The sequence below is a fragment of the Podarcis pityusensis genome, assembly GCF_964106645.2.
Source record: "Podarcis pityusensis genome assembly, chromosome: 13".
Classification (NCBI taxonomy): Eukaryota; Metazoa; Chordata; class Lepidosauria; order Squamata; family Lacertidae; genus Podarcis; species Podarcis pityusensis.
The window spans coordinates 33,469,600-33,491,366 of record NC_138038.1 but is presented as its reverse complement, the minus strand read 5'-3'; the positions used below and the strand labels follow the sequence as shown (position 1 = coordinate 33,491,366).

General features: G+C 44.5%; 2 protein-coding genes across 2 annotated transcripts in view; both read right to left on the bottom strand.

Moving 5' to 3' along the window:
* LOC308460868 (uncharacterized protein) overlaps nt 1-3,251 on the bottom strand; it is a 30,208-nt gene extending 26,957 nt beyond the window's left edge. Inside the window, exons 1-2 of the mRNA XM_080977402.1 lie at nt 3,010-3,251; nt 957-1,248 (exon numbers count right to left, since the gene is read on the bottom strand). Of these exons, the coding sequence (XP_080833528.1) occupies nt 957-1,248; nt 3,010-3,227 (510 nt within the window). The 5' untranslated portion in view covers nt 3,228-3,251. The remainder of the gene's footprint in view (nt 1-956; nt 1,249-3,009) is intronic.
* Nucleotides 3,252-5,202: 1,951 nt separating this feature from the next.
* LOC308461602 (vomeronasal type-2 receptor 26-like) lies at nt 5,203-16,333 on the bottom strand. The gene is made up of 4 exons (XM_080978647.1): nt 15,485-16,333; nt 8,626-8,853; nt 7,775-7,901; nt 5,203-7,010 (listed from the first exon to the last, which is right to left on the bottom strand). Exons 1-4 carry the CDS (start codon nt 16,319-16,321, stop codon nt 6,109-6,111), a joined length of 2,094 nt encoding a protein of 697 aa, XP_080834773.1. The 5' UTR covers nt 16,322-16,333; the 3' UTR covers nt 5,203-6,108.
* Between the last annotated feature and the right edge of the window lie 5,434 nt (nt 16,334-21,767).

Sequence of the window (21,767 nt, the reverse complement as noted above, 5' to 3'; positions counted from 1 at the left end):
GGCCTCTTTATCTGTGTCTCAGAACTCAGAACTCAGAACTCTCCCCCAGGCCACACCTGCCACTGGCCCTGCTTCTTACAATGAGTGTTTTTGCCTAGCTAGAGTGAGTCCTTAATCTATGATAATGCCTCTTTGTCTCGAAACTAGCCTACACTACAAAGTTAAACTTTACATTCATTGATTCACTGACTTCTTATTCTTTCCCAGCCCACCACCACCATGTGGCCCTCAAAATTTTGCGTACAAGAATATAAGGCCCTTTGGCTGAAAAAGGTTCTCCAGCCCTGACATTAAGACACAAAGTGTACGCCAACCTCATAAAGTCAGTGGTTATTATCCCATGCTAAAGATACAGGGCTGACCAAAAGCCAATAGGGTCTAAGCAAATTCCTTTTATGGTTGGGGAAAGAACTTAGTGTATTTCCTCAGAACTCATGCTCTTTCACAAGCAGTCAGAAACAAATATTTTTTAAAAGATATAAATATATATGTGCAGTGTTTACTGCAATGTATTATGGTGTGCAATGCCTACAAACAGGAGACCTTGCACAATTGTATCCACCTATGTCTCATTGCCGAAACAAATGTCTCATTTTATGAAAAATTGGTGTCTGGATTCTGTTGACTGTTCCAGACAGCCAAAGACATTGGGCTTGAACCCCAAAATTCCCCCAACACTTGGGTAGTGGACCTCCCTTCTTGCTCTGTCCCTGCTTCCTTTGCACTTTAAAATCTTTTCTATTCCACAAAACATTTAAAAGCATGAAAAGCAATGTTTTTGGTTCTATGATGAATTCTAATTCTAATTATTATTTATGTACATCCATAAAAAATCCAAGCATTAACCATTATATACATATCTGAAATAAATAAATAAATAAATAAATAAATAATAAATAAATAAAATTAATTATGCACTATTCCCACATACAAATGAGCATGTGTGCCTTACCTACCTGTGGAATCTTATAGATATCGAGGATATTTGCAATTGCAACAGAGATTTTGGAGTCTAGTCCTCCAATCACTGCAGTCAGCTTATTCTGGATGTCACATTTGTAGTTCGGAACAAATCTCTCCAATGTAGATAAAAGTAGCATTGTAGAATAGTAGGTCTGCTTTGCCTTGAAATAGCTGTCATAGATGTTGAAGCCTAAGGTGATATTGGGTAGGATCAGAGGGTCTTCATTTATCTCATTCACTGCAAATTCCAGGGCCAGAATGTGTTGGTAATTCTTTGGCACTGCACTAGAATGAAAGTTGCATTCTGTATCAAACTATTCCACACCTAAATCATAATAATAATAAACCACTATGTTCTGAATCTTCTTCCTCATTATTATTATTCTATTACCATCTCGAGCCAAATTGTGAGATGACAAATTGTGATTTTGTGCCCAGCCTGCATATACAAAAGCAAGCTGTGGTTTGTTTCTGTTTCCCAGGAGCAGTGGTAGGTGCTGCCCATTGGGACTGCTCGGACAGAAAGCAGAGAGCCTAACAATAGATGAAGCACTTTGTTAAGTACAATTGGTTTAATTCACACTGAAAATGGGAATGCCTGTGTAATGGTGAAAGGGTTTAACTGGAAGGTTTAGAGAAACAAGAAGGACCGTTTCTGAGCTTTAACTAGTTGATAAGTAACTGATGGTTCTCCTAGCTAGCATGTGAGTCACTTCCCCTTACCTTGGGGGTAAGTAGCTTTGTCACTTCCCCTTGCCTGAGGAGGAAATCGGTAATCAAGCCTTTGTTCCTCCTCCCAGTCTACCTGAGAATTCAGCATGCAATGCCGTCTGAGATGGTTGCTCCAGCTCAGCCACACAGCTGTCACCAGCCATTTTCATGTTCTTATACCAATAATTTATAAACTTTGATCAGTTGGTTATAAAGCCACATCTTACTCCCTTTGCAGCATTTCTGACTCATATATGCAACAGCACATTAATTTGACCTGTGGAGAGTTTGTTAAGTAAGCATTTTTTTAAAAAAAACTTTCCACATGTGGTCTTTTCCTATGCTGGGGAAGAGGGAATCTTTGAAAGGAACTTTTATAAAGGGCAATTTTGGAACTCCCTTGGAAAGGTGAATCCTAAACAATTTAGAGCCTATATTTCCACTCTTTACTTTGCTGCCTATTTTGTGAATTAAAATCTCTTCTGAGGTTCTCTCACCAAATAGTACTTGCCTCAAACTTGGCTCTTGGCATCAAAGGAAATTCTCCCTCTTTGTACTTTTTTCCTTGAACCAACATTAAGTAGGCTCTCCTACCCTTCCCCTTTTTTTACACTTACACCTTCTGTTCATGAGACTATCTAGTGTTATTGTTCACTTCCTCTGCCATGCTTCCATAAACACTTGCACTGCACAATCATGTGCAGAATGATGTTTCTGAGACTTAAACACTAAGGGATACACTTTACAATAGGGTTTCTTGATAACATGAGTCTAATATGCCCTGTGCTAAGATAGCAGAACAAAAGTGTGAGAATAGAAAGAAGTGAGAGATATGATGGAACAAATAAGAAGAAAGAAGAAAGAAGATTCCACCTAAACATTAGGAAGAACTTCCTGACAGTAAGAGCTGTTCGACAGTGGAATTTGCTGCCAAGGAGTGTGGTGGAGTCTCCCCTCTTTGGAGGTCTTTAAGCAGAGGCTTGACAACCATATGTCAGGAGTGCTCTGGTGGTGTTTCCTGCTTGGCAGGGGGTTGGACTCGATGGCCCTTGTGGTCTCTTCCAACTCTATGATTCTATGATTCTAAGAAAGAAATCACAGCAAAATTTTGGTAACACAGCCAATGAAAGATATAGTGAAGAGAAATAAAATAACTTCTAAAGGCTTAAATGTATCCCCCCCGGGGGGGGGGTTTCCATTTCAGCATTCTATTAATGTATTAGCTTTTTATACATCTAAGACAAGAAGCCACTGTTTATAGACTGTAGTTCTACCACTGCTCATTTCAGTGACAAAATACAAAGAGATTAAAACAAATAAAGAATAAGTGCTTACAAGAAATCTTCAAGCAATGCTGGTGGAGGGTCTTCAGTGAAAGCTATTGAACTGTCGAAAAAGCTACCATGAGTTGCAATGCCACCAATGATGAGGTCTCCTGACCGATGGTACATGTGTTGTGGGTAACGTGGACCACAAACCCTACATTTAGCAGCATGAGATGTCCATAACTTGTGAGGAAGCAGTGCCAGCAGGAAGACTACTAAAACCACCATCCTCACTACAAGGATAATTTTATTTTTTACACGGAAATTCTGCTATTTTCTTTTACAACACTATATATAGTGTATTGATGACTAACAGCCTTCTTTATTTGAGCCTTGAAGTATATTTATAACAGTCTTGGTTGCCTTTGCTTAACAGTGTTTGCTGTAAATCTTGTTTGTGGCTCATGAATCCCACAGGGAGCTGGACAAGAAGAATGAATTACTAGGCATTTGATAGTAATTAAAGAGGGAGGTGGTCATGGGTTCCACTCTTGGGGTTCCCAATGGAATTGTTGAATAAATTATGTTTGTCACATCTGACAATGTGTTTGGAATGGTATACAAGAAAAAAATAACACCAGAAATAATGCTGTGCTCTGGAGCTAGAGACAAAAGTAACTTCTTTCATGATAGGAGTAGCCTTCTTTTCAAAACTACAGGGATCGATGAGCCACATGGGTTGTTCCTAGCATGACCCAGTCATTGCTTTTCCATTGTAAGCTGCAAGCATAATTAAAATGGACTTTCCACAACACCAGGAGTTGGGGTAGTTTGGGATGCAGCCTGTACTCTCAGAGGGAATGGAGGCAACTGAACCCTGCCTTCCAAATTTCACTGCTGCCACCAGCTGGATGTTAGCTTGTTTTTACCCTTGCTGCCTCAATTGAACAGCTCTTTTATTGATATTTAACTTTATTAAGCTATTCCTTATGCTGTGTAGAATACTATGGCATTTAGGTATTAAGAAAATAGCAAGGCATCAGACAAATGCCTCCCAACCACCAACAGCCCATGCTTTTACTTAAGGTTTTAGTAAGGCCTCCAGTTAAACCATTTTTGAAAACATGAAAAAGAAGAGTTAAGAACATCTAGAATACAGGAAATCAAAAAGAGTTTCAAGAAATCAGCCTCCAGAAGAAGAAGCCTGCAGGAAGAAACCCTTCTTCCTATACACTTTGTTGTATAGAATGAACCGAAAGCTGTTTAAAAATACATATGTTAGCAAAAATAACAAAAAAAATTAGGGGATTCCCCCCCCCATGAGTATATTAGTAAAAACTGCATACAAAATGATGTTTATTAGAATAAATATTTAAATTAAGGTTTTTTTATGAGAAGACTTGCAAATGCAGTTATCAGGACCTAGTGAACACGGTGTTAAATGGAGTTGAGTCAGTGTAATTGGCTATGGATCTGAATTGTGGGGAATGAAACTCTCATAGCTATCCCCCTTTTTGTTAAAGAAACAGCAGCCTCTTAAACATTCTGAATCATAATAACTGAATTGAGAGTTGTTGTTTTTACATTGTATCCTTTTCATTAAACATAACCATCCATTTTTAAATAATTGTTTTGTAAAATTGAAATAAATATTTGATTAATTCACTTTCAAAAAGAGGTGTCTATGCTCTTTTGGAACCACACTTAAATTACCACAGGTACTGGTGGATTAAAAGATTTTTTTTTAGTATCAAGTACCACCCTGTGCCCCAAATGCATCATTGCACCAAGAGGCTAATCTTCCCTCGGGAGAATTACCGATCTGGCACAGGACACTTAACTATTGGCTTTGCCTAAACTCAAATCCCTCCGGTCTAATATCCCTAGTGCTGCAAGATTGTCACAAGAGTGCCTGGTCTAAAATTGTGTATCAAAAACTTCACTCTTGTGGCTTATCACCACAACAGCTACTCACTTTGGGTTTTAGTAAAGCAATCAGTCTAATTTGTCTGTGCCTAAATGATATCGAGCGCTAGAACAACTTGGCCACAATAAGGAAATTTTGCCCATAGCATGACTATTTTCCACCTTCCTATTAAACTCTCTGGCACCTTATCTGCATAACCTAGCAATTGTAAAACATAGATGCGCTTTTACTCTCACAAGTTTGAATATATTGCCCTCGGCTGTACTTGAAGGACGATTCCAACAGTTTCCACACGAAAAACGCTTATGTCCCTGTGGAGATGGCAGTACTGAATCAGTGACACATGTCTTCTGGCTTGCACTCTTTATAAAGACTTGAGCAATGAGGTTATCACCCCTTTTTATTGTCCATTACGGGTTGCCCAGCCACTGCCACACTATCCTTTCTCTTGGCAGATCAAGATGAGCAGGTGACACAAAAGGTTGCAAGGTTTTTAGCTGGGGCAATTAGAATAAGATCCGCTACTTGACTATTGATTCAAAACCCTAAAATGTATTTTATATAATCAACTTTTTATTTGTATTTCTATTCTCTGTATATTGTATTGTTGTTTTATTGCTACGGCTGATGGCTGAGGCAAATAAAGATTCATTCATTCATTCATTCAAGTTAAAATATATGGTGGCGGGGGTGGGGTGGAAATGGGTTTCTATAGATTTGGTAGAACAGTGGTGGGGTGAAAAGGAACTTATATCCCACATTTACACATTGCAGTGTACTGCTTCGTTTTCTTTAGTGCTGTTTACTGAATTTACTGATATCTGACCGAACAGGGAAAAGATGCAGCAGAGCACCTTTAAATTCCTCCATGTTGCATGAAACCTGATTGGGATTGGAACAATAAAAACTAGGGATATAGTGCTTTGAAACTAATTTACTCTAGCTTTGTTGTAGTGCAAATAAGAACCCTCACCAGCGATGAAGTTTTTATTTAAAAAATATAACAAATGAGTGAACAGAATCACAGAGATTGAGAAGAAATATTGCATTTGGAAAGAATCACATGGAACATATACATATGAATGGCTGTCCTTCAAAGAACGGGAAGGTTAAACAACTGGAAATGAAAGATTTCTCCATCTATGGTGAGCACAGAATTCCAAACTCTATATAAGGGCTTCTGAATTTCAAGAAAAGCTGCTGAAAGCTCAATGGACACCACTTTCCCCTCCATCAGAATCTTCACAATTTTCTCCTTATTAAATGTTCCCTGTTGTTCAGCTCAGGCCTCAACACAATAAGATAACATTTTGGAAGATAGATGCAACCCAGAAGACCACCACTGGAGGCTAAGATAGCGAAGATCTCCACAGCAACCATGTATTTGCCCTTAGAGCTCATATAAGCTGGAATAAAGGATAACCAAACACTGCAAAACACCAACATGCTGAAAGTGATGAACTTGGCTTCATTGAAACTGTCAGGTAACTTCCTGGCAAAAAAGGCCACAGTGAAGCTGGCAATTGCCAGGAAGCCCATGTAGCCCAGTACACTGTAAAACATAGCCACAGACCCTTCATTACATTCCAATACAACTTCTTTACTCACTGAGTACATGTCTACTTCTGGGAAGGGGGGAGAGGTTGCCAACCACACAGCACAGATACCAGTTTGAATAATAGAGCAGAAAAGCACAATGGAGTTGGCTAGCCTCTTCCCTACCCATTTTCTCATCCTAGATCCAGGTTTGGTGGCTATGAAAGCCAGGACCACTGTGGTAGTTTTGGCCAACACACAAGAAACAGCCACGGAGAAGATGATGCTAAAAGCAGTTTGTCGGAGGAGACACATAATCTTCTGCGGTTTCCCAATGAATAGCAGTGCACAAAGGAAGCAGAGCAGGAGAGAGATTAGGAGAGTGTAGGTGAGGTTCTGGTTGTTGGCTTTGACGATGGGAGTGTCATGGTGTTTTATAAATATTGCTAGCACCAGAGCAGTGGTGAAAGAAAAGGCTAGAGCGAAACAGGTTAAGCCAAGTCCTAAGAGGTCCCCATATGACAAATAGGTTACAGATTTAGGAATACATAAATCCTGATTTTTGCTTGGATACTTTTCATCAGCACATTTAATGCAGTCATTCATGTCTGAAATAGAAAAGCCAAGATCTTTATTTTACAAATACGCCATAACATTTCAAGACGATGCATAAAAATGTTTCTTTCATGCAGTCAAATTCATATATGTTCAGTGCTGGTACTCTCAAATGTGGTTTAGAGCCTCAGTGATATTAAGCAGCATTGTTAGTACTAAAAACAATGATGTATTAAGCAGCCTGAGATTACAGTGCCAACCTAAATGTGGCAGGAGACCCATGATCATTAAAGGGGGAACTTTTGTTCACCCCCTGCAGAATCCAAGAACAGTTTAAAGAAAGACTGAAGTAAAAGCCTGTTGCAGTGCCATTCACAAAACATGAATGATAGCTGCTAAAGCAAAATATAGCTGCAAATTTCACTGTTTATGGGCTTTTCTTTTTAAAAACAAAACATAACATAACAAAAAAACAGGCAATTTGTAGTTTATAGTCAAGGAGCAACACTAATTTGATTATCCCGATTTTGAGGTGTACCTCAATAACATCTTTGAATGGTGCTTTCTTTAGTTAGATATCGGCAGAGCAGCACTAGTAAAAATGCATTGCAATTTTAATTGAATTAATTTCTTTACAATCAGCAGGTCCAAATGATACCACATGGACCAGCTTCTTCTTAGATCCAATTCACCAAACCATTTAACAAAACCTATCACTCAAAGAACAAAAAAGTAACCTTGAAGCATTCACGGTTATAAGCACACTCCTCTGAATAACACCCATTCTTTTGATAAACCTAAATAATATATTTCATACCCTCCTGGTTGGAAATCTCTCCTTCTGGGCAAGGGATGCAATCATAGCAGCAAGATGCCTCCGACTCCCTCCCTTTCTTCCTAAAACCAGGATGGCAACTCTCTGTACAGACAGAAAGAGGCTGTGCCTAATGAGAATACATAGTTTGAAATTATTAACCATATTTAGTCCCCGTCCCCCCACCCCAGGACTCTCTATAGCAAGAAGGCATTTCATTCATGTATGAATCGGTCTGATCTTACAAGTTGCAATTCAAAGCTTGTATATTTTGTAGTATTATGCCTATATTTATAACACATTATTTGTTTATTTTGTTGCTGTTTATTTTTCATGCCAAACTGTATAACAAAAGTAATATTGATTAAGGTATACATGTAAACATAAGCATAAATTACCCCTGTCTGCCCCTTGAACAGTATTTCAGAATTCAAATTATATTTATTTAAAACACAATGTATTTTACAAATAGGATTAAGAACCTTCTGTTTAACATAATATTCAATATACTCCAATGCATCATATTATTTTTTCCTTTACAAGTTCATTGTTTTCTATAACATTTTTAAATAAATTAATAATAATAATAATAATAATAATAATAATAATAATAATAATTACTCTGTTATTTTTATCCACATTCACTTCTCGGATATTTGACAGATTTTGGAAAACTGATTGGGTGATACCCAATTTGCTTAAATTTATTGTGCAGTACAGAAGGCTAGTTTCTAACATAATTGTTAAAAGAGAGATTACAATTGTTCACAGAAATTTGCTTTGCACTTCCACACAGAGAGGCAGTACTATTCAAAAATGGGAGATCTCCAGAGCTGCCAACAGTCAGATCCTACCTGGTTAAACCACTTGTGCCATGTGATGGCATCTTCATTTATGGTCAGGACTCGGTCTGAAGGTCTGTCAGGATCCACAGTCCCAATTTTCACTCTGTGAAAGGTTTGATTTGAGGAAACTATCCAATTGATAACATCAAATTCTGCTAATAATTCCAAATTATGGTCAAAAGAAATCCTGTTCCCAGCACTGTTGTTAAATGAGACACTTCTCAAAAATTGATGGAGCTAGATTGGAAAAGAAAAGGCAACAATTTAATAATCTCTAGAGATGGATTTTGCAAATTAAGGTCTAATTGTGGCATCAGAATGCTGCCATGGAATGGGGTGGGGGAATCGCTATGTGAATCCACAAAATTACATGAATGTAGGCTGCTCATGCTGTAAGTTTAGAGACCACAAAGAAGAAAGACAAGCTGAAGATGGTTCAGAAATTTCAGCTAGTGCAGAAATCAGTGGCCAGGTTGCTCAGTGGAGCAAGATGTTTTGAGCATATGGCCTGATTGCACAGGCTGCCAATTAGTTTCCAGTTCCGATTCAAAGTCTGTTTAATTGTTCAGGATCGCAATACCTCAACAACCACTTCTCTCTATAGGTAAAAAGGTAAAGGACCCCTGGATGGTTAAGTCCAGTCAAAGGTGACTATGATGTTGTGGCACTAATCTTGCTTTCAGGCCAAGGGAGCTGGTGTTTCTCCATAGACAGCGTTCTGGGTCATGTGGCCAGCACGATGTCAGGGAACTGCCATCACAGCCAGGAGTGGAGGAAAGGCTCCCAAGCGATGCCGGAGAAGGGCCCAGCAGGGAGAGAGGGGACTCATCGGCCGGGGAAGGAAATCAGCGTTACACCAGGGAGAAAGGCGGGCAGAGGCGGGCTTCGGAGAGATGGCTCCAGGACTCTTCACCAGAGACCAGCGGGGAGAGCACGGGTCCTCCGCTGCCCACACCCACCCTGCGCAGAAGACTTCCGCGCAGGGAGGCTAGGCGGAGACTATCCGTCAAGGAACTTTTATGTTGGAAGAAGTTCGGGAAACGCCCACTGACGGATTCTGCCAGTGACTGAGACAGCCGCAGCGTCAGGGCTGTCCAGCCAGGGAAAGGTTTATCCAGGCAACCTGGACAAGAGTGGCGGCAACTTACGCACGAGCAACTTACGCAAATTCCCATTACAGCAATCCGTCAGTCCTTGACGTTGCTTGTGCACAACAACAAGACAGGCAGCACCATGAGTCAAACCAGTGGAGCAGGCGCCCAGGAGGGAGCAGCGGCAGTGCCAAATCTGGAGGAGAGAAACCAAGATTTGGAACGGCAGGTTGCTCTGTTGATGGCGCGGCTGGACGAAAGACGGACTCAGGATGCCCAGGGGAGCCCCACCCCCATCGCAAGGAAGGTACCAGGACTGGTGCACAAGTTTGGGGGGAACCCCCGAGACTATAATGCGTTCAGAACGGAGGTACAGTACAGTGGTGCCCCGCAAGACGAATGCCTCGCAAGACGGAAAACCCGCAAGACGAAAGGGTTTTCTGTTTTGGAGGCGCTTCGCAAGACGAATTTCCCTATGGGCTTGCATCGCAAGACGAAAGCCCATAGGGAAATGCTGGCGGTCGGGAGCAAAGACTTTCGCCCACAGCCGGCCTTCAGAAGAGGACCTCTTCTGAAGGCCGGCGGGGGGCAAAAGTCTTTGCTCCCCCCCGCCTGCCTTCCCCCCGCCTGCCCCGGGCGATCTTAAAATGCTGGCGGGCGGGAGCGAAGCGTTCGATGCCGACCCCCAGCATTTTAAAATCTCCCAGGGACAGCAGAGAAGTCTCTGCTGTCCCGGGGAGATTTTAAAATGCTGGGGGTCGGGAGCGAAGCGTTCACTGCCGACCCCCAGCATTTTAAAACGCTGTTTTGAAGCGGGGCGGGGGGCGGGAACACCTGCCCCAGCCGCCCCACTTCGGAACGCTGTTCCGAAGCGGGGCGGGGGGGGCGGGAACACCTGCCCCAGCCGCCCCACTTCGGAACGCTGTTCCGAAGCGGGGCGGGGGGCGGGAACACCTGCCCCAGCCGCCCCACTTCGGAACGCTGTTCCGAAGCGGGGCGGGGGGCCGGGAACACCTGCCCCAGCCGCCCCACTTCGTAACACTGTTCCGAAGCGGGGCGGGGGGCGGGAACACCTTCTGAAGGCGGGCGGGGGGTGAAAGTCTTTGTCCCCCCTGCCTGCCTTCCCAGGGGCTTTTACATCGCCCCGGACAGCGGAGAAGTCCTCCGCTGTCCGGGGCGATTTTAAAATGCCGCCCGCCAGCATTTTAAGATCGCCCGGACAGCGGAGAAGTCCTCCGCTGTCCTGGGGTTTTTTAAAATGCTGGGGGTGGGAAGAAAAGCCCTTGTCCCCCCCCCCAGCCTTCAGAAGAGGTCCGGGGACAGACTGTCCCCGGACCTGGTCTGAAGGCGGTTTCCCTAGGAACGCATTGATTGATTTTCAATGCATTCCTATGGGAAACCGTGCATCGCAAGACGAAAAACTCGCAAGACGAAGAGACTTGCGGAACGAATTAATTTCGTCTTGCGAGGCACCACTGTACGCTTTGGAACTGCAGTATGATGACTTTGCTGACGATGGCGAGCGGGTGGCTTATGTTGTAGGGCATCTTCAAGATGCGGCCAGGGAATGGATCAGGCCCTTAATGGCAACGCAGAACGCTGCCTTAAAAGACCTTAGGAAATTTTTTGGCGCCATGGATACTATGTTTTCCAGTCAAGTGGAGCAAAGTGTGACTCGCCGGGAACTGATGGCTTGCAAGCAGGGGATCCAATCAGTTAGAGAGTACTGGTCACGTTTTGCGATGATTATCCACAGACTTGGGTGGGATCTGGACTCGGAACCCGTGCAAATGTTGTTTGAGGAAGGATTAGCCCCATCGGTGAAGGACGAGCTTTCCCGCGCGCCCCGCCCGCAACCGATGGATCAGCTGACCAAGGCTGTGCTTGCGATTGGTGTACGCCAAGAGGCGCGGGCTCAAGAGAAGCGGGAAGGGAGAGGAGAGCGTTGGCATGACAACCGCATTCCTGAAATACCGAGGCAGCCTTCCCAGCCAGTGGAGCCAATGGAAATCGATGGCGCACGCGCGAGCGGGGTTTCAAACTCCAGCGAAGTTCGCAAGAAGGAGGGAAGGGACAGGAAAACAGCCAAGAAGTGTTTCCTCTGCCAACAGCCAGGACATTTTGCCAGGGTCTGCCCTCAAAGAAAGGCTTGGCAAGGGATGGTGGGAGCAGCTGGCTGTGAGGAGGAGGGGGAAAAGGAGCAGGGGAAGGGAAATGCCAACGCTTGGCTGCCAATCATGGGGCACAGCAGCCAGGCCAGCAACCACTAAAAGTGCCCCAGCCAGACCCCCCCAAAGCAGCTATAGCCATAGAGGTGGTACTAGAACTCCCAAACAGGCACCCAGTTAAAGTGAAGGCGCTGCTGGATTCAGGCAGTTCTTGCAATTTTTTCAGCAAAGACTTCGCGCTAGAGCACCAGCTCCACCTACTGCCGCTAGATTTTCCCTTGCAGGTGACCACTATTGATGGAAGAGAACTGCTGGGGGGGGGGGAGTGACGCACCAGACTCCACCCATGAGAATGAGGGTTTCCAGACACACAGAAACCATTGCCTTTCACGTAGCCACACTGGCAGGACCCCCAATCATATTAGGAATGAGCTGGCTGGCGCTACATGATCCAGTAGTGGCATGGCATCAGCGGACAGTCACCTTTGGGTCAGCACACTGCTTGGAACACTGTCTAGGGGGGGAAGCCCCGAGAATGGCCGTGGCCAGGGTGGCTGGAATGGCTGTGGAGCAGAAAGGGGAGGTACCACCACAATACGCTGATCTGCAGGAGGTCTTCAGTGAGAAGGAAGCGGATAGACTACTCCCCCATAGGCCCTTTGACTGCCAAATCAACTTGATCCCAGCTGGACCTTCGGGGAGCATACAATTTGATTAGGATGAGGGAGGGGGGTGAATGGAAGACCACCATGTTCACCCCTTTGGGGGCCTTTGAGTACTTAGTTATGCCTTTTGGATTACAGTCGGGCTCCGCCTGTTTTCAAGCTTTCATGCACCACATGTTGGGGCCCCTGCTGTACAAGAACTGCGTAGCCTTTTTGGACGACGTGTTAATCTATTCGCACGACGAGGAGCAACATGTCAGAGACGTCCAGGAAGTGCTAAAGAGACTACAGAAGCACCAGTTGTGGGTCAAGCTGGAGAAGTGCCAATTCCACGCCCGAGAGGTCGGGTTCCTGGGGTACAGGTTGTCGGACAAGGGCCTAGCTATGGACCCCGGCAAGGTGCAGGCGGTGCTGGAATGGAAGACCCCCAAAACCCGGAAGGACGTGCAGAGGTTCCTAGGACTCAGCAACTTCTACCGGAAGTTCATCAAGAACTTCACCCACTTAACCGCGCCCATCACAGATTGTCTCAGTAGCAAAAGGAAGTTCGTCTGGACAGAAGATGCACAGCAATCCTTTGAAAGGCTGAAGAAGGCGTTCGCTTCGGAAGAGCAGCTCCTGCACGTAGATCTGCAGAAGCCAATGAGGCTGGAGACAGACGCGTCAGACCGAGCCGTCAGAGCGGTACTGCTACAGCCGGGACACCAGTCGAGCTGGAGACCGTGCGCCTTTTTCTCAAGGAAGCTGAGCAAGTCGGAGCAAAACCACACGGTGTATGACCGTGAACTGCTTGCGATTTATGCAGCATTTCGACGCTGGAGGCATTTGCTAATAGGGGCGCAGCACAAGATCCAGGTGTGTACGGACCATAAGAACCTGGAATACTGGAGGACTGCGCGGGTGCTCAACCAGAGACAGGTGCGATGGGCACAGGAGTTCTCCAAGTTTTTCTTCGAGATTCGGTATGTGCCGGGAGAGGAAAACATAAGAGCAGATGCTCTCTCCCGGAAGCCGGAGTACATGGAAGGAGAGGGACCGCCAGAAGTCAGACACGTGATCCCCGAGGACCGATGGGTGTGTGGGGGAGTGTTGGTCGGGAGACGAGAACTAGCCGAACTTACGAGAGACGACGAGTTTGCTCGAACCAAAATCAGGGAACTCAGGGACGCAGGGTAAAACCATGGTGGTTTTGAGAAGGAAGGGGTACTGTATTACAAGGGAGCACTGTACGTACTGGGGGAGAACTTGAGGGGAAGGGTGCTCAAACAACTCCACGACAACCCGACGGCGGGGCATTTTGGTCAAGACAAAACCATGTTGCTAGTCACCAGGCAGTTCTGGTGGCCAAGAGTGAGGGAAGATGTACGGGAATATGTATGGGGGTGCGACCGCTGCCAGCGGGCAAAGGGGGAGAGGGCTACACCCGCAGGGTTACTGGAACCCTTACCCACGCCGGAAAGACCATGGGAGGTGGTGTCCATAGATTTCATGACCGATTTGCCCACGTCAAGGGGGGAAACGGCAGTCATGGTGGTAGTCGATCTACTAACAAAAATGTGCCATTTCATTGCTTGCTTGCATGCGGTGACGGCAGAGGAAACAGCCAGGTTGTTTGTGGATCACATATTCAGGCTGCATGGCGCCCCCTTGAGGGTTTTATCCGACCGCGGGAAACAATTTACTTCCTGGTTCTGGAGGAAGCTCATGAGCCTGCTGCAAGTCGAGGTGAGCTTCTCGACGGCGAGACACCCGGAGACCAACGGGCAAGCGGAAAGAGCGAACAGTATACTCCAACAATACCTACGCTGCTACATCAGCGAGAGGCAGAACGATTGGGTGGAGAAACTAGCGTTGGCCGAATTTGCATACAATAACGCTGAACATGTGTCCACGGGAATGAGCCCGTTCATGGCTTATTATGGGTGTCACCCCAGGGCATTCCCGGGGAGAGGGGAGGAAGGGTGGAGCGTACTGGCGGCAGAGTATGACCATGCTGCTTCTGGCGAACCAGAGCAGAGCACAGAAATGCCGTTCACCTTCCCGCTGCAGCGGTACTTATTTATCTACTTGCACTTTTTAGCGTGCTTTCAAACTGCTAGGTTGGCAGGAGCTAGGACCGAACAACAGGAGCTCACTCCATTGCGGGGATTCGAACCACCGACCTTTTGACTGGCAAGCCCAAGAGGCTTAGTGGCTTAGAACACAGAACCACCTGCATCCAATATGAACCCTGAGAACATCATCTGAGGCCCTTCTTTGTGTTCCTCCTCCACGAGAGGTCCAGAAGATGGCAACATGAGAATAGGCCTTTGCTGCAGTGGTTCCCTGTTTGTGGAATGCGTGTGGGAGGTTTGGCTGGTGCCTTCATTATATATCTTTAGGTGCCAGGCAAAAACATTCCTCTTCAACCAGACCTTTGGATGATTGACACCCAATGCCTTTTTAAATCTTTTATGTGGGGATGTATTTTATGGTTTTTTTTATATTGTAATTTTATGTCATGAAATGTCCTGAAATCTACAGGTACAGGAAAGTATACAAATTTAATAAATAATAAATTATAATAATTTGATAGCAGCCAACAACAACTATCTGAGAAAGTCATGTTATGGCATAAATTTTTACAGCTTTTTCTCACAGCTACAGAAAGGTTACTCCTAGCCTAGTTACAGAATGTCATTTGGATTGCCAAGCTCTGCAGCAAAGTTGCTATTCCATTTGCAGCTCCAAAAAACTCCCCAAGTATTTGTGCTTCATAAATTGCACATGTTTATAAACACCCTATACTTTTACTTTTCTATAGCTTTAATATGATTTGGAGAGAAAGAGTGATGATAATGTGAGCACAGGAAGAATATGAGGAATAGGTTTCTACACTGTTTGGGGGCCTTTTGTAAGATCTAAGATACCATGCAAAGTTATATGATGATGTTCATGCCCCTACCTGCCACATCTGGAGATTCTGAAATTTCAAAACCCTTCCATCCACTATTGCACGGTGTTTCACTCTAGACAAGGCCATAGCATGCAAAGCATGGGCCACAGCATAGACAGCATTGTAGATGTTGTAACTGTGACCAGTCATGCGCACTTCAAAAAACGTTCCAGGAAGGTTCTGCAGTTTCTCATCGCCAGTACAAATGTATCCATCTCCCCTCTCCAAAACAGAATTTGGGAATACACAGCCAAAAGCCTGCTGCCAGAAGTCTCTGATAAAACTGTCTCCTTTTGTCCTGGAAGGACTGATGCTCTCAACAAATGGCTTGAACGCTGGTAGGTCAGTGGTGTGAATTGTGAAAGAGAGAGCACCAAAGATTATATCTGTATCCCAATTCTTTTGAAAGGCCAATGAAGTGAGCTCCATCTGGGCTGTCAGTATCCACACTTTCCCTCTTGATATATTTGTCTCATGTTCCTCTTTTGACAGATATGGAAACCATCTCAGATACATCATAGCATTAGATTCTCCATAAAACACTATTACATTGGCTTTGCTGTTCATGGCTTTAGCGTGTATTTTTGACCCGTGTTCCAAATTATCATCAAATTCAGTTAAAGAAGTTACAAAGGGGAGCTCTTCCATGAAGGCAAAACAAATGCCTTTCTGGGAGAACTGTGAAACTGCAATTTGCAGAAATCTCTCTCCATTGTCTGTGTCTATAACAATGACCCCAATCCATATCCAACCAAAATGCAGTAATAAAGAGAGTATCCCTGAATACTGAAGGGTTTCCTTAGGGGTCATCTGGAAGAAATAAAGTCCCGGGGCTTTATCATTCATCACTGGAGCAGAACCATACACGAGCTGAACAAAGACAAAGATTTAAGAAGGAGAGATAAATATAGTAATTTCTAAGCTGTAGTTTCATGTGTAGTGGTCAATTAAATCTGTGGTCTGGAACCTCAGGCCTGGAGACCAAATGCAGCTTTCTAGGCCTCTTTATCTGTTCCTCAAAACTCTCCCCAGGCCATACCAGTACAGGGCTGTCTTTACCCAGGGGTGCAAGGGGTACCCAGGCACCAAATTCTGGGGGGCGCCAAATATACATCTACTATGTACCTGTCCCTCTCGATCGCTTGGCAGTTAAAAGCAATGAAACAAAAATCCCCGCCCCCTGCCTCTGTCGCTCTGTTACTCCATAGTGTCAAATATTCTTGACGAATCAGGAAAGAAAGCAGTTTTTCACCGCTGCATCGTTGTTACAGGTGAGCGAGTTCCTCCTTTACAAAAGTCAATAACTTTGGCTCCCCCCTCCCGCCAAAAACTCCATAAAAGTTAGTATGGGGGCGCTGGGTGGATCTTTGCACCTCAGTGGCGCATATGCACCTGTCACTGGTCCTGCTTCTTACAATGAGTGTTTTTGCCAAGCTAGAGTGAGTCCTTAATCCTGTCAGGAAAAAGCAGCAATGCGAAAGCCAGCTGCAGGTGGCTGGAATGCAAAACAGGATGTTGCTGTCTGGAGCTGTACTGTTGGGAAAAAGGGGCAGTCTATTCTCTGTACTGAGCACCGGATGTTAGCTCAGAGTGTCATCTGACCTGTACTGGAAGTACAGGGGTGGAGCTGTGACTCTACTGCCGGAGACTGGAGAGTGCAGACACGTTTCTCTGTACTGCTGAATGACAGGAATAAAAGACATGTAAATAGGACTCCTGTCTGTCTCTTTTCCCCTCCCTGGGGGAATGCAGGGAGGGAGAGGAGGAGGGTGTATTCTTCTCACGTTTGAGGAGAATCGCCGATTTGTGACCTTGCCTGTATCCTGCCGGGAGACGCAGGTGGCGAAGGTCAACAAGGATCTCAGCCGATGCCTGGAGTGAGGCCAGTTACCTCTGACTGCGGCAGAGATTCCTGACAAATCCATGATTATGCCTCTTATCTTCCTGAATGGAGAATAGAGAAGGGTATGTGAGTTTGTCTCGAACCTAGCTTACAACACAAAGTTAAATTTTATATTCATTGCCCCACCGAGTTCTTATTCTTTCCCAGCCCACCACCACCATGTGGCCCTCAGAATGTTGCCTACAAGAAGATAAGGCCCTTTGGCTGAAAAAGGTTCTCCAGCCCTGACATTAAGACACAAAGTGTATGTCAACCTCATAAAGTTAGTGGTTATTATCCCATGCTAAAGATACAGGGCTGACCATGAGACAATATAGTCTAACCAAATTCCTTTTATGATTGGGGAAAGAACTTCTTTCCTCAGAACTCATGCTCTTTCACAAGCAGTCAGAAACAAATATTTTAAAAAAGAAATAAATATGTATGTGTACATGGGTGGTCCAACCCAGAGTTTACTGCAATGTATTATGGTGTACAATGCCTACAAACAGGAGACCTTGCACAATTGTATCCACATATGTCTCATTGCCTAAACAAATGTCCCATTTTATGAAAAAATAGTGTCTGGATTCTGTTGACTGTTCCAGGCAGCCAAAGGCATTGGCTTTGAACCCCAATATTTCCCCAACACTTGGGTAGTGGACCTCCCTTCTTGCTCTGTCACTGATGTGCTTCCTTTGCACATTGAAATCTTTTCTAGTCCACAAAACATTCAAAAACATGAAAAAGCAATGCTTTTGGTTCTATGATGAGTTCTAATTCTAATTATTATTTATGTACATCAATTAAATATCCAAACATTAAGCATTATATACATATCTGATATAGATAGATAGATGATAGTGTTACAATTCCTGCTCCATGATTGCAGTCATGGGATTGCTGTCTTTCACATGATGGTGTATGTTTTGACTCCACAGAGTGGGATGTGACGGAGGCAGGATGTTTGTGTTACTGTGTTCTGTGAAGTGGGACTATTGTCCTTTTTCCTTTTTGCTGTCTGATGCTAGAGAGGGAGCCATGTTGCAGTGCTCTCTGTGTGTTTATATATAAATAAAGTAGATTAGCCAAAATACTGAGTTGCTGAGGTCTGTCACGCAAGTTGCGCAAACTCTGCGGATCCCTAAGTGTGCCGGTGTTGGTTGGCATCGGTCGCTGTGGTGTTTGGGCTGAAGAAAGCTTTTGAAGCTCCCGAAAGAAATACCAGGAGGGAGGGAACATGCCAGTCGAGCATGTGTCTCTGCCAGAGTCCTACTCGAGTGTAGGCTGAACTCCTGACAGATAGATGATAGATAGATAGATATTAATTCTGCACTATTCCCACATGCAAATGAGCATGTGTGCCTTACCTACTTGTGGAATCTTATAGATATCGAGGATATTTGCCATTGCAATAGAGATTTTGGAGTCTAGTCCTCCAATCACTGCAGTCAGCTTATTCTGGATGTCACATTTGTAGTTTGGAACAAACCTCTCCAATGTAGATACAAGTAGCATTGTAGAATAGTAGGTCTGCTTTGCCTTGAAATAGCTGTCATAGATGTTGAAGCCTAAGGTGATATTGGGCAGGATCAGAGGGTCTTCATTTATTTCATTCACTGCAAATTCCAGGGCCAGAATGTGTTGGTAATTCTTTGGCACTGCACTAGAATGAAAGTTGCATTCTGTATCAAACTATTCCACATCTAAATAATAATAATAATAAACCCGCTATATTATGCATCTTCCTCAGCATTATTATTATTTTGCTACCGTTTTGTGGCGGTTGGCAGATGGATGGCAGCTAACAGATTGAGGTTGAAGCTTATCAAGACAGAAGTTCTGTTTTTGGAGGACAGGGGGAGGGTGGGTGTGGGGTGTCCTGAACGGGGTAACCAAGTGCACAGCCTTGGAGTCATTTTGGACTCACAGCTGTCCATGGAAGTGCAGGTCAATTCTATGTCCAGGTCAGCTGTCTACCAGCTCCATCTGGTACATAGGCTGAGCCTCTACCTGCCCGCAGACTCTCTCACCAGAGTGTTGCATGCCCTGGTTGTCTCCTGCTTGAACTACTGCAATGTGCTCTACATGGGGCCACTTTTGAAGTTGACTCAGAAACTACAACTAATCCAGAATGTGACAGCTAGACTGGTGACTGGGAGTGGCCGCCGGGACCATGTAACCAGTGGCGGAGCTTCATGCTCCAGCACCGGGGGCAGAGAGCAGGTGGGGGCAGGGCTGGTGCGCGCCTCGGGGGTGTGGTGCGCCACCCAAAGGGATGGGGCATGCGTTCTGGCAGCGGGGCGCCCAGCGTGGGTGGGGGAGCAGACATGGTGGAACCCCACCAGGATCGCACTGCAGGAGGCGGTGCGCTCCCCCTGCCCCTCTCTTCCTCTGCTAGTGCATATAACACCAGTCCTAATGGATCTTCACTGGCTCCTAGTACGTTTCTGCACACAATTCAAAGTGTTGTTGCTGCCCTTTAAAGCCCCAAATGGCATCTTCACCCCCATCGTTCAGCGTGGACACTGAAGTCCTCCTCTGAGGGTCTTCTGCTGCTTCCCTCACTGCAAGAAGTGAGGTTACAGGGAACCAGGCAGAGGGCTTTCTCAGTTTTGGCACCCGCCCTGTGGAACACCCTCCCTTCAGATGTCAAGAAAATAAACAACTATCGGACTGTTAGAAAACATCTGAAGGCAGCCCTGTATTGGAAGGTTTTTAATGCTTGATGTTTTTAGAAATGCTGTAAGCCATTGAATCAACAATTCAATTACAGCTATGGGAAAGAGAGAGAAAGATTCCTGATTCCACATAAGAAAGTGGGGTGGTACTAGGGATCTGTCAGGAGTCCTGAATACAATGGAACAAACTCAAAATGAGTCAGTTACAGGTAGGTAACCGTGTTGGTCTGCCATAGTCAAAATAAAAAAATTCCTTCCAGTAGCACCTTAAAGACCAACTAAGTTAGTTCTTGGTATGAGCTTTCGTGTGCATGCACACTGTGTATCTGAAGAAGTGTGCATGCACACGAAAGCTCATACCAAGAACTAACTTAGTTGGTCTTTAAGGTGCTACTGGAAGGAATTTTTTTATTTCAAAATGAGTCAGTGTTTCAACAGCACAAGGGGTAGGACAGAGAGCCAAGAGAAGAGATAAAGGAAACAAAAGACAGAGAAAGAAATGCTGAATTCCAGTTATTTCCCCATTTCAGAGAAGATGGAAGTTATGAAGGTACAGGGTGCTTATGGTGATCCAAGAGTGCATCTTGTGGCTATAGAGAGATGACAATTTGTGATTTTGTGCCCAGCCTGCATATACAAAAGCAAGCTGTGGTTTGCTTCTGTTCCCCAGGAGCAGTGGTAGCTGCTGCCCATTGGGACTGCTAGGACAGAAAGCAGAGAGCCTAATAATAGATGAAGCCCTTTTTAAGTAAAATTGGTTTAATTAACACTGAAAATGGGAATGCCTGTGTAATGGTGAAAGGGTTTAACTGGAAGATTCCATGGAAACTTTAGAGAAGCAGGAAGAACCATCTCTGAACTTTAACTAGTTGATAAGTAACTGATTATTGTTCTCCTAGCTAACATGTGAGTCACTTCCCCTTACCTTGGGGGTAAGTAACTTTGTCACTTCCCCTTGCCTGAGGAGGAAATAGGTAATCAAGCCTTTGTTCCTCCCCCAAGTCTACCTGAGAATTCAACATGCAAGGCCATCTGAGCTGCTTGCTCCAGCTCAGCCACACAGCTCTCACCAGCCATTTTCATGTTCTTATACCAATAATTTATGAACTTTGATCATTTGGTAATAAAGCCACATCTTACTCCCTTTGCAGCATTTCTGACTCATATATGCAACAGCACATTAATTTGACCTGTGGAGAGTTTGTTAAGTAAGCATTTTTTTAAAAAAAACTTTCCACATGTGGTCTTTTCCTATGCTGGGGAAGAGGGAATCTTTGAAAGGAACTTTTATAAAGGGCAATTTTGGAACTCCCTTGGAAAGGTGAATCCTAAACAATTTAGAGCCTATATTTCCACTCTTTACTTTGCTGCCTATTTTGTGAATTAAAATCTCTTCTGAGGTTCTCTCACCAAATAGTACTTGCCTTAAACTTGGCTCTTGGCATCAAAGGAAATTCTCCCTCTTTGTACTTTTTTCCTTGAACCAACATTAAGTAGGCTCTCCTACCCTTCCCCTTTTTTTACACTTACACCTTCTGTTCATGAGACTATCTAGTGTTATTGTTCACTTCCTCTGTCATGCTTCCATAAACACTTGCACTGCACATTCATGTGCAGAATGATGTTTCTGAGCATTAAACACTAAGGGATACACTTTACAATAGGGTTTCTTGATAACATGAGCCTAATATGCCCTATGCTAAGATAGTAGAACAAAAGTGTGAGAATA